This window comes from Nilaparvata lugens, chromosome X (genome assembly GCF_014356525.2).
Source record: "Nilaparvata lugens isolate BPH chromosome X, ASM1435652v1, whole genome shotgun sequence".
NCBI classification, from domain to species: Eukaryota; Metazoa; Arthropoda; class Insecta; order Hemiptera; family Delphacidae; genus Nilaparvata; species Nilaparvata lugens.
The window spans coordinates 5,547,766-5,561,210 of NC_052518.1; the positions used below are offsets into that span (position 1 = coordinate 5,547,766).

The 13,445-nt window shown below is 29.5% G+C and overlaps 1 protein-coding gene across 2 annotated transcripts in view; it reads left to right on the top strand.

Moving 5' to 3' along the window:
* LOC111064043 (sodium-dependent neutral amino acid transporter B(0)AT1) overlaps positions 1-13,445 on the top strand; it is a 179,684-nt gene that overhangs the window by 154,468 nt on the left and 11,771 nt on the right. Inside the window, exon 12 of one of the 2 annotated variants that reach the window (XM_039442296.1) lies at positions 2,067-2,113. The exons of the other annotated variant lie outside the window; for it this stretch is intronic. Within the exon in view, the coding sequence (XP_039298230.1) occupies positions 2,067-2,093 (27 nt within the window). The 3' untranslated portion in view covers positions 2,094-2,113. The remainder of the gene's footprint in view (positions 1-2,066; positions 2,114-13,445) is intronic. 2 annotated transcript variants of the gene reach the window in all.

Consider the following 13,445-nt stretch of genomic DNA (forward strand, 5'->3'; position numbering starts at 1 on the left):
TACTATATTATTTTACAGCGTGATAATACAGATATTATTATAAAAATAATGATTTGGAAAGTCTGACATTTATGATACGGTACTATAGAGAAAATTATATAGCATAATTTAATTTTAATTCTATTTATAATAATAATCTTATGCTATATTTCCTCTATGATAATAACCAATTAATAGAATTTAGGGTATAATCGTTAACAGCTCGAGGCCTGAACTATAGTAAAACAGTTGGTCCCAGATAAAAAAATATTATCAAGTGCTACTGAAAATCTTAGAAGGAATAGTGTATATTTTATGTTATGTATACGCTTATGGTACCCTTGAAGACATTTCATTCTATTCGACTAAAGAGATTAAATCACAAAAATTGTTCTAGATTTGTCTGTTAAATAATTGAACCAGGCATCATAGATTGTCTAGAAACATGAACTAATATTTTAAAATATTCGCTACAGACTTAGAATATATTGATTTACACCTAGGAATTAGGAATAAGGAATAAGCAATCTATGCTTATGCTTAAAGGAACTGGCTACAATATTATGCTGTCATCCACTTTTATCTACGATATACAAACTATGACCTTGAATATATTATTCATAATCAACTTCAATCATTAATTGCTGCATAATTTTGATGAGAACTTGAACAAAATACTGATTGTTGAAACTTCCAAAAAGTGGTGACTGTGTTGGTGTAAAAACAAAGGAATAAGGCAGTCCCCATCACTCAATAGTGCACTACTTTTAAAGTATTGTCTATTATGAAATAATACTAGATAATTACCCGTGTGGTAGAGGGATAAATAACGAAGACTGGTACAGTTAAATAAACGTTAATGGATTCTAAAGGTGCGTTCAGACTTATGCGCCACGAACACGCGGATTTTGCTTTTCATCAGCACAGATATAATAAGCACTGCGTCAGCTGATGGAAAATTAAATGGCGCATAAGTTTGTACGCACATTAAGGTGGAAAACGGGAGGTTTAGTGACGCAAGACAGAGTGAACGGAAAGAGTAAATGAGAAATTCCATTTGATTAGTCTAGCAACAACTTCATCATATGTTTCACGAAGAGCACTTCGTCAATGTGAGATCTCTGAGATCTTTATTTGGGAAAAACTTGAATATTTGATCTACAAGAAAAAATATAGAATTACAAGATTTTGAACATCGCCTATCAAGATTGACGTGAATTTAACAGAATGTTGCTGATTTCACAATATTTAATACTAGATATTATTTTCTATGTTGAAATTGATTAAATGAAACTAGATGAATGATGAAATATTGTTGGAATGACAAAATTGAACTCTGGATAAACTGTTTGAAATGAACTGTTACAAGTGATAAACAAACTATGCTAGTTGAAAACATCACAGGTGGCAATCAGATGATTCGCCACAATATCTACTTGAAAAAATGAAAAGATTTCTTATTAAAATCTAGTGAAATGCTTCATCATAAGTATACCAATAAACATTAATTCTAATAGTACTATCTTCTACGTTTCTTTGTTAAACTATATTTTCCTGTAAGAGAACTATCATTTTGCTTGATAAAAAATGTTAGGTGCTAATTTATAGATTAAATAAATCAGTTAAGCACTTGAGGCCGGGTTAAAATAAAAAAAATAATATCGTTCATCTCAATAAATGTTTTAATTTAGGTCACTAATACAACGCGATAATGTATAATAATTGAATATATAATAACTCTAATAGTAAATCACAATCGATAAAAATTGTAGGCTAAAAATACCATATTCTAAACTTACTCGAAATAACTCTTTTTAAATCGGCATAACATTGAATAAATTATGTAAAACTGACAAGTTAAAAATAAGGTATGTAATAATAATAATAATATCCTGATCAATGCGTGTTTTATATGTTCTGTTATTGTTGCTTTTAGTTGATTTTTTATCTAGCGAGTTCTTCAACGAATCATCAAATTATTGTAGGTCTACTGGGATTCATTTCCATGGATGACTTGATCTACGGAATTGTAACAAATTTGAGATGTAGATTTTTTGCGTTAGGTTTAAACAGATTGTCTCTTTCAGGAAATCGCCTGTGAGATTGGATATTGACTTCACAATTAGAGAAACAGGTAACCTTAATACTTGCAAGCCGATGGAGCTTAATTAGGACATAACGTGATTATTCTCTCACATATGCAAGATGGCTACTCCATTTCATGTTCTGCATCAAATTGCCATTACCAAAATTTACATCTAAAATATAAATTTTATTTTCATCTAAATCATTCGATTCACCCCATTAATAATAATTATATAAGTAAAACACTAAGTTAGAGCTCTGGGTTTCACAATCAACAAGGGAAAACTCTAGGCCTATGTGAGCGATAATAATAATATATTATCAATGGAGAAGGATCAACTATCAAAATATGAGCCACAATATGATATTAATAAAACCTGGATTTTTTTATCATGAGAAGCATAAAGACAGTATCTTTTTACCTATTAGAGCACTTGTGATCAAAATAATATCATAGCTTGAAGGGATAACAGATAGTTTTCATGCCATTTCAAATTCATAAAATAATCACTACAAGTAGAAATTTATAAGGGAAAACTTAAAAGACAAGTAAAGAATTTATGAATTATTTATTTTCAAAAACTATAAATTCATATAGGCCTATATTATTTATTTTCAAATACTATTTTCAAGTTCTCAGCTAAGCAGAGCAATGTTCCTTTATTCATAAAAAATTATATTTATACAAAATTATACATGAACAATAATGCAAGTAAAAATTGTATCTTGAGTATTACTAACAAAGAATATTGTCATGACTACTGGACACCTACAACTCAACGCCTGAAAATAACTCTTTAAAGGGATGAGAACTAAGTTGTTTCAAAGCAGTTTTTCTCACATCTAATAATTTAGAATGAACTGAATTAATGGATCAAGTATGTTTCAAAAAGCGTGTCGTTATTCTTCAAAATCACCAGCTCGTTATTTCAATCATGTTGTACCGGTCATAATAAACCGTCTTCAACAAGCAGAATCACTAAAAATCCTCGAATTCTCACAAATATTCATCCTCCAGAATAGACATCTTGCATATGAGGCACTCAGATGAAAGTACCACAGACTAACAATAATTTAATTGTAGACCATTTAGATTTTTCGACAAGTTCCAGATCCCCCTGTTTGGGTGGACAGTGGATCCTTATTAATCTATCTATCTAACACATGTCCAAAAGCAATTTCCTATCCATTCACTAACATATGTCCTAAAGCAATCTAGAATAAAATCGTTCGTCAGGGCAATGTTAAATTGCATGGTATTTCACCCCAAATTTCAGGTTTTGGTTTATCTAATCTCCCATCTAATCTCCCAGCTGCTCTATCTGAATACATTTCATAAAGTATTCATTATTGGAAAAAACAAAAAAGACTAGACTTATATCTAAAAACAGAGTTCACAGCTAAGAATACTACTTTTATTTCACTCAATACTTCCCGTATTCTATGCCAATTATCAATGATAATTTTATATTTTGAGGAAATCATAATGATTGTAATCTTGATTTCATTGAACTGCTATAAAATGGATGCAATTCATTTAAGTTAAATTATTGCTTGGATTCCCATAATCAGAAAAGTATATGGGGAAAATATTTTTGAAACTCATCAACACAATGTTCATTTATCCATGAATTGAATATGTATACAGAACAAGAAGGTTAATAGTTAGTTAACAATATAATTAATTGTTGAGGCTATTGACAATTAATTATTGTCACGGGAGATGAGAGAATGGTTTTAAATGAAGTTCACACTCAGAAATCAGAAGGTTGTTCGCTTCAGTGTCTAAAATCTCCTATTGAAATAGTAGTATACTTACTTCCAATAATTGTGTATTCAAATTTAAAAATGCATTGCTTGCTACAAATTCGTCTCTAATATGTTTTGTTCAAGATAATGTATAGTAGGCTACTATTAGAAAACTAATCAATTGAATTACAAACTTGAACACTATATGAAAACACACTATTTTTATTTATATGAAATCTGAAATCCTTAACTTTTTCTCTAATTAAATGTTATTAACACACTTTTATAATCTAGTGGCAACAATTATTATAGATATTCCAAGTAGAACTAACAAAAATCACTCGTGATTCCACAAAAGTCTGTGATACCTTCAAAACTGAAAAACACTATAATCACGTTTAGCTCCTTGTTGGTCGAAAGTACTACTTATTCTGTCAAAATTTTATTCTTCTTTCCTACAATTAGGATAACCCAGCACTGCAGGCATGATGATGAGTTAATGAACTTTTTATCTGATTCTTTCTCTTATTTCAATTTCTTATTTATCCTTATTTTGATTAATTTATTATGTTCAACAATTACTAATACAGTGGATTTTTTAGGTTTTCAGTATATTTTTGTTATCAATTTTCTTTATTTGAAGTTATCAATTCAAAATTGATTCAGTACAGAACCAGATTCCACAACAGATTAATTTCTTGAAGGTAAGATGAGTCACAAGGTAAGATAATACAGTCATGGAATTTCCAACTTTAAACTCTACAGATAATAATAACTCAACAACAAAAAATAATGTCCTGATATTAGGATCTCACGCGCCAAAAAGTTAGAATGAAGTGGTACCAATTTAAACAGTCTTGTATTACTATAATAAATTATAAATGTTTCTATATATTCTTCATAACAATAATTATTAGGTAATACCGTAATACTGTTTCATCCTGCTTGAAAAGTGTTTAAAACTAAAAAACATCCTACACCTCGTGATATTAAATTATTTTCATTCCACCTCCACAAAATTTTATTATGATTAAATATTGATAAAATATTAATATTATACTGAATCCTTGAATTGTTTCAAGTTCACTAGTTCATAATTTACTGTTGAATAATTTTTTACCCAATGGAGTATAATTATCATAAGAAGTTTTTCAAATGCAAAATAAACTTTTAAATCTTCTGTGAACTTAGCTTGAAATCAAAAGGAGACTTGAATGTCGAAAACACATTCAAAAATTATTGCATATCATGGTTAGATGTTTTTAAAGTCATGAAAATATTATAATCTTGACATTGAAAATCAACATCTAGATTTTTTGAACGTCGAAAAATACTGTAATGAATGTATTTTCCCTATGAAAGAAGGTAGAACCTGATGCAGTAAGAAATAATGCACTAATGACAGACAAGATAAAATTTCCCGTTTGAGAATTCCATTGTCATCTTAACTCAATCATGAGTAATACTTGTATCTTACATAACATGATCTTCAAAGATGACATATATTTATTCGTCATGGTTTATTCCTAAAATTGGAGGATCACAATAATCTTCTAGAAAAAAACAGATTTATAGAGAGAAATATTCTTAACTTCTTTTGGAACTTGGAAGTATCCATTATGACAACAATCCAGTATCCATTATGACAACAATCCAGTATCCATTATGACAACAATCCAGTATCCATTATGACAACAATCCAGTATCCATTATGACAACAATCCAGTATCCATTATGACAACAATCCAGTATCCATTATGACAACAATCCAGTATCCATTATGACAACAATCCAGTATCCATTATGACAACAATCCAGTATTCATCAATCGATGCACCCCATTTTATTGATGTGCTAATCAAAAAAAAGCTATTCACGTAAATTGAGCTTATCTGTACAGCACTACTTGATGTTTCACTCTATAATAATACGCTTTTTCACTTAGACAAATTTGACATTACTGTTTCAAAAACTCCATTGGAATAAACATCAATTTCAATTATATTTCTCGTTTGAGTGATTTCAAGAGAATTCGATAAGTGTGTATCAAGCTGAATATCGTAATATTAAGTTGTCAGTGGTGTTTCAAATAAAATGACGTTGAAATTTGTCGATGTCTCAAGCCCTAAATCAGATCCCCCGCCTTAACATGCACATAAAATAACTGGAATATATTTGAATATCAGATAGCAAAGTTCACTTTGGACTTTTACAATAACCTCTTGAAAGCCAAAAAATAAGTAGTAAAACTTTCTAGAAATTCAGTCTAGTATCTCACAGAACTATTTATAAACAATGTTCTTAATAATTTTATTGAATATGCATTTCGTTCAAGAATATGCATTGACGTTCCAAGATTTAATTGATGATTTAATCTATCAACATAAAAATTCAGTAAAATCTCTATTAAATTTCTTTGATAGAGCAAATCTCCATTTTTTACTAAGTATAGTAAAATCACTATTTTCTAATACAGTAAAATTTGGCAATCATGTCACAGTATAATAAATAATATTCAGTATGTAGGTACCTATTTGGAAAAATTAGTAGACTTAAACCAGAGATATTCCTCAATAGGTTTTGGTCAGTTTATTCACAGGAGAACGACTATTAGCCTATTTGTGATTTATATACGCCTCATTTTTCTATTTAATAAAAAGTTTTCATCATTGAGTATACGGTGAAACTTTACACATTTCGGGAAATCATATTGAACAATAATGCTGTGATCATCTTCCATTGGAATACTACCTATTTTATGTGACGGATGTTAGTGTAAGGGCTTTAATTTCGGTGAAATATTCTGGTTCCCCTATTAATCTAAAACAAGATAATTATAATAACTTACTACCAATCAAACATGGTAGAATCTGACATATCCTTATCTGTTAAACTTGCACTTATAATTTCGATAACGCTTTTATGATTTTCACGAATAATTTTATTTATTTTCCATTAAACTACGTTCTACTCTACAGCAATTCAACGAAATTAGTGAACTACACTTTGCATGCTGAAATATTAACAATTGAAAATCTTCTATAGCCTATACTGAATTGGAAGATATTCTAATAATAATTTATAAAAGTAACACAGTAATAAATCTTAATATTAGTTAGCTTCGGCTTGTTTAAAGGCTTCACATTATCTTAATGTGCTTTCTTGAATAGATTCGCGCATGGTGTTCAAATTAGGCTCTACTAAGATTTATCAAACTGATAATTTGAACGAGAATTTATCTCGGGTCGAATATTTCGATAAGTTAAATTATATCACCAAAAATTAATCATATTTAAATCCGACTTTGCCAAATCATATCACCGAAGTTGACCTACTAATATACTTACTTAAGACTTGTACTTATGTAGTCAACCGCACGAAAATAGTCTGATGGAAATTGGAACAGATGAGTCCTTACTCATCGCACCCATAGACGTTGCCAATTCGTTAGGTGTATTGTACAAAATTATTCAACTCTCATTTATAATCAGCTGTGTATCAGATCTTATTTGGCAACGTTGTACTCATCTGTTTTATTTTTGTGCGGTTGACTATAAAAATTTATTTGTAAAGACTATGGATGAAGGATTAGATATTTTAAAACCTAATAGAGTTTGTACAGTACCTATCACTACTAAAACAAATTACAAAAGTATGCTGTTCTCCTTCATACTCAATCATATAGATTCAATTCAATTCAAAATCATTTTATTTTCAGAAAGTACATTTCACAATATATTCCCCTGAAAATTACTCCTTTAATAAGGAACAAGTGCGTGTTTAGAGGAGGAGTCAATACAACAATAGGCACAATAAAAGAAAGAAGAAGTTGACTTGACAGATTCATGAAGGATAATTATTGAGAAAACCATATTGATCATTAATCCTGAAGATTGTTGTTTAATTAGGTTATAGGTAGAACTATAACTACTGTATTCAAATAACATGAAAGTATTTTTATAAAATAAGTTGACTACATCATGCAATGGTGTATTATTCGAATCGAATGAAACCTTTGTAAATGATTGGAATTGATGATTGATTGGGAGCATCCTTTGCCCTAAGTAAATCATTTCCAAACGTTTTACAACTCATTATAGTAGCCAAATATGTGTCACAGGTGCTGTGACAGCTTTTTAATCCACTATAGTTAGTAGGCATGAAGTATAATGCAGCACTAAGATTCTTCCTAGGAGAATACTATCATAAATGTAGCTGATTTGCCGCTTCAGATTATTAGATTACTTAGATTATAGCTCTCTAGATTAAAACATTCGTTGATTGCGATTTTCAGCTAAATCAAAAATAACTTTATTATACTATAACTTTCTTGTCGAACTTTCCTTTCTTTTAGCACGCAAAATGAAATCTATCTGAATACTTCACGAATGATTTGGACGCACGATACAAACTTCAATGGGGTATCCATAGATTCGTAGATAGACCTAGTATTTTTGTATGTTTTTTGCTATTATGCGAGATGATTGATACTTCATGTATTGAAGGAAACAGAATGGATGAGATTTTCATAAAATTCATAATCTAACGAGAATTTCATTACAGTTGAATCCACCTACTGAGGTGGTTTAGTGTATGAAGTTTACAAAACACTCATCATTTCTCAAAAATGTCATTCAATTTTTTTAAATTGATAGAACTTGAAAGAAATGTATTTTTTTGAGTCCATCATCTGGGGTATTGGAACGACAATTTTTATAGCGATCGTCCTTATGATTTTTTCGTTGGGGTGATACCTCATGAATTCTCATGTATGGCCGAAACAACACAAGGCGTTTTTTCAGAGGAGTCGGCATGGCACAATAGGACAGCTCTCCGACTGACGTATCGAGAATTGGCTGATTCTCAATAGTCCAACCCCATCAGTCAATTGGAGAGCTTCCTGACCTGTGTCGTTCCATGCCGACTCGTCTGAAAAAACGCCTCGAGTGTCTTGGCCCTTAGAGTGTGGGTGATACGAAGTAATAAATGAATATTTGTTTAATATTATACAATATGGATGGAAGTAACAATCTTCAAGGAAAAACGTACAGATCTTTGATCCAGTTTGAAGAAAACATTTCAAAGTATTCTACGAAAGGATACAACTTTGTGAAAATTAAAGGATTAGTTTATTATTATTCATGGGAATGATCATGTTTCCAGGTAAAAGGTGAAAACGTAATCATGAAAGGTTGAATGTTTTGTGAACTCTATACACTATTCTGCGTCTATCTCGCAAATACAGTCTACCGCACGAAAACAGTCCGATGGAGATTCGAACGGCTAAATATATCCTCACCCCAACCCATAGAAGTTGCCAATTCGTCAGCTGTATTGTAAAAATATTACTTGATTCTCATTTATAATCAAGTGTGAGATCAACTCTTATTTGACAACGTTTCACTCATCTGCTCCAATTTCCATCGGATATTTTCGTGCGGTTGACTGTAGATCATAGTTTGGAAGTAAGAGCCTACAGTTTGGAAAGTTTATTTGAGAGTTTCTCAAAATAAAAACCCTAGAAATAATCAACACTTTCTATCAAATTTCACATTTCTAATGATTTTGTTCTTCACTTTTTTTCTGACGAATTATATAGGAAACGACAAGGTGAGCGGGGAAAAATATTATTTGTCGTTCATTGGCTGTTATCTGTCTTTACTTCGAATATAAATGTTCTGAAGCATTAAAACTCCTATTAACTGGAGTCTTTCAAATTTTTAGTTACTGTATTTTCTGTTTGTTGATGAGTTTGCTGGCACCCGCGGATAGGATGCAATTTCACGGTTTCTGTTTTATTCTATCATCATCATACCTTTCATCTTATCGTTATTTGTTTTTAGTTTGTTTGTTTTTTCCATAATGTAAACTGAATATGTGTTATGTCATCATATTATCGCACTGTTGTACGTTATATGTTTTCAACAATAAATATCATCATAGAATGCCTCATATGTGGAGCATATAACATATCATCTCATAAGTGTTTGACATGTGCAGAGAATCATATCATTAACTATCGACTTCAGTTCATCAAACATAAACTCAAACAAAAAAAAACATAATTTCATGGGAATAATTTATAGAATTTGTTCCAGCTGTAACTATAATCATCGCTTTTCTACTCATCTCATGTTGAAATTGTGGAGGATTGTGAATTATTTATACACAAATCCGTGGTAAAGTATAAAATCGCCATATTTTCTCATTATTACTGATAATAGGTACCCAATAATATTACTAACCAATTCATCTCACATAGAAATTACATATTCAGTTAAATACCAATATGAATTTAGGCTTACAATAATTTTAATTCTAAATAAAAAAATTAAAAGTCGATTTTGCGTTGTTTTAATTTAAAGACATGAATTTATTTTCAATTTGATCAACAAGTATAATTTTAATTCTAAATAAAACATTCAAAAGTCGATTTTGCGTTGTTTTAAAGACATAAATTTATTTTCAATTTGATCAACAAGTATAATTTTAATTCTAAATAAAACATTCAAAAGTCGATTTTGCGTTGTTTTAAAGACATAAATTTATTTTCAATTTGATCAACAAGTATATGGAGAAATAAAACTAAATAAGCAACCAATTGAAACATTCATATTTAGACAAATAAGATGAGGGCTCGTTTACATTAATGTAATTTTTTGACAAGTCCACTTCAAATAAAAAATGTTAATAAAAATAATAGAATAATTTTCTTTCTTATTCACTTTAATAATTATATATGAACAAGAAAATTAAAGTGATTATTGTGAGGGTTATTCCACTTGAACAATACACAAAATATTTCAAAAATTGTCAATATTAACCTTTAACCTTTAACATGTTTTTATTATAATTACAGATTTTTTTTTAATTTTATTTGAATTAAACAATCTTTGGTTCATCACAAATCAATGTGAAATTGGATACTCACATTCTTGTAAGTACGGCCGTCTTCTCAAGAATGTGTGTATTTAGTTTCACTTTAATTGGGAATTCTCATTAAATCTCCAAACTAAAGCAGAAAAACAATTAAAAACTGATTTAACCCTTATTCATCTCAACAGGGGAATCGATAGATTATTGAAATTGAAATTTCATTTGTTCACCTAAAATATATTGCTTTCATTCACTATAAATCTCACAAATTTTCACAATAATAATTGCTAAATGAAACCAATCCAAAAATCCCTAAATCCCAATAATAGGCTTATTTTTCTATTTGATGTTGTCTACTAGTAGACGTCGGCGAATTCAAAACTTGAATTCATAAATGTACATGAAAAAATTATTCCTAATTCATCGGGTGTAATTTTTTTTTAAACTATTGTTAGATTCTAATATTGATTTAATACCGTACTTTATTCTAATATTTTATTGTTTAATATTCGTGTTTAAAAATGTGTAGGATATTGTCTAATATTTTCATGTTTAATATTCATGTTTAAAAATGTGTAGGATATTGTCTAATATTTTATTGTTTAATATTCGTGTTTAAAAATGTGTAGGATATTGTCTAATATTTTATTGTTTAATACTCATGTTTAAAAATGTGTAGGATATTGTCTAATTAAAAACATTAAGGGTCATTGGAGATTAAAATCAACTAAGTAAGTTTGAGCTTCTGTAACTTGAGACACTAGGATGAATTAAAATGAGCACATTAACGCTACATTGATGAAATTCAGCCGATAAGCCGATCCTCCCAATAAGCTGCCATGGTTGTTTGTATCGTTGTATTCGTTGAAAGCATGCGTTATGCTCGAATCATCATCATTTAGTTGCTTGATTGTTCAATAATATCAATATTTGTGTGTGTGTGGATATCTTTAATTTATTCTATTGGTAGATCACATCATACTGCATGATGTACAATGAATATTACAGGAAAAAACTGCAGCCAAACAACAGGATTCTACAGGATTTGGATGGTTTTCTTTGGTACCACGTCTCAAATAATCCATAAAAAAATAAATAGGTACTCAACTTTACTTGATGGTAATCTGTGTTCAAGACCTCCTATTTTTCTCACACCTCTAACTGATCCAAATTTCATTCATATTGTTTAAAATCAATAATGGATTTTTCGTATAAGTAGTTTATCTGAATTCAATTACATATCAATAAATTTGAGACTAATTAGCGTCAGGTTTTCATAGTGACTCTCATTTATTTTACAGTGTTTTTTCATGATCCTAGAAATCAATATGTTACATTTTGGTCTCTACGGCAATCATCAATTTGTATACTTAGGATTCAACTTATTTTACAAACTGTCAAATCTTGTAACTTATCAATCAATCCTTGTCACTATTTTATATATTATAGGTTACATTATTAACATACATGTTAATGTATATAGTCATTTCGTATTATTTCTGAAATCAATTGTACCACTCTTTTCATTTTGTACGTGAATATTGACAATTCTTGTCAAAAATGGTCACATTAATGTTTCATTATTTTAGCCTCAATTTCTCGATTTAATCTAGTAAATCTAGTTTAATCTCGATTGTTCTGCTAGATCGTTATCGTGATAAATAATAGAAATATATTTATTCATGAGTCTATTTTCGCATTATTATAATGACATGATAAAAACAATTTTTTTAATGCTATGAAAATATCACTTGATGTGTGAAGCATCAGGTGTCGACAAAGTTGTTCCTCAGGCTGGCCAATAACGGTAGGGCATGCATGATAAACATGTGTGAACACATGACGTCATATATTGTTGTGTCATCACAGCGAAAGGCTTCGAGCAAACTTTTTTCAGGTTAGATTTTTGTATCTTCGATTATTTTGTTGTTTATGTTTTCGCCGCTGCTTTATTTGGGGTTAAATATTTTTGTATCATAATTTGTAATTTTCCAGTGTTTTTTTTATTGTTTTTTATGTTATGCTAGAAGCCTCTCGCTGATGACAAAATGACACAATGATGAACATGTTTGTGCTTAATAAACATGTTTTGTTGATCATGTACATAATTGATACATCATTAATAAAACAAAATAAATCTTATAGTACCCTTTATTTTTAAAAAACTTTAAACTAGTTGTTCAACTATTTAAAAGTTTTTTTTTAAATTATTAAAAATATTAGCCCATGTCAATAAGTGTTTGATACATCATGTTTCATGTTTATCATGTATGTCCTACCGTTAGTGGCCATTGATATAAACGCCACCAAAGGCTTGATACATCAAGTGATATTTTCATAAGAAATGGAGAAAAATGTTTTTATTATTTCATTATAAAAGTGCGACTATAACACATAAATATGTCTATTATAAATAGAAATACAATTTTCAGTACCCTTTTTTTGAATTATTTCATCACAACATGTTTCAACATTTATGACTTGAAAATGGCATGAATGTTGAAGCATGTGATGAAATAATTCAAAAAAGGGTACTGAAAATTGTATTTCTATTTATATTGCAAGTAGACCTGAACAGAAAAGAGAGATATTTATATTATTTATCATGATAAAAATCTATCCAGATAAATTAGTGGCCAGTCGAAGCCGCTTCAATCAGGTCATTTTAATTCTGATGATCCAAGAAGCCAAGAAATTTTGTGAAAATTTCTTGTGCCAAGATAAATATTTTACTAATTTGATGTGATTTTCGGCAG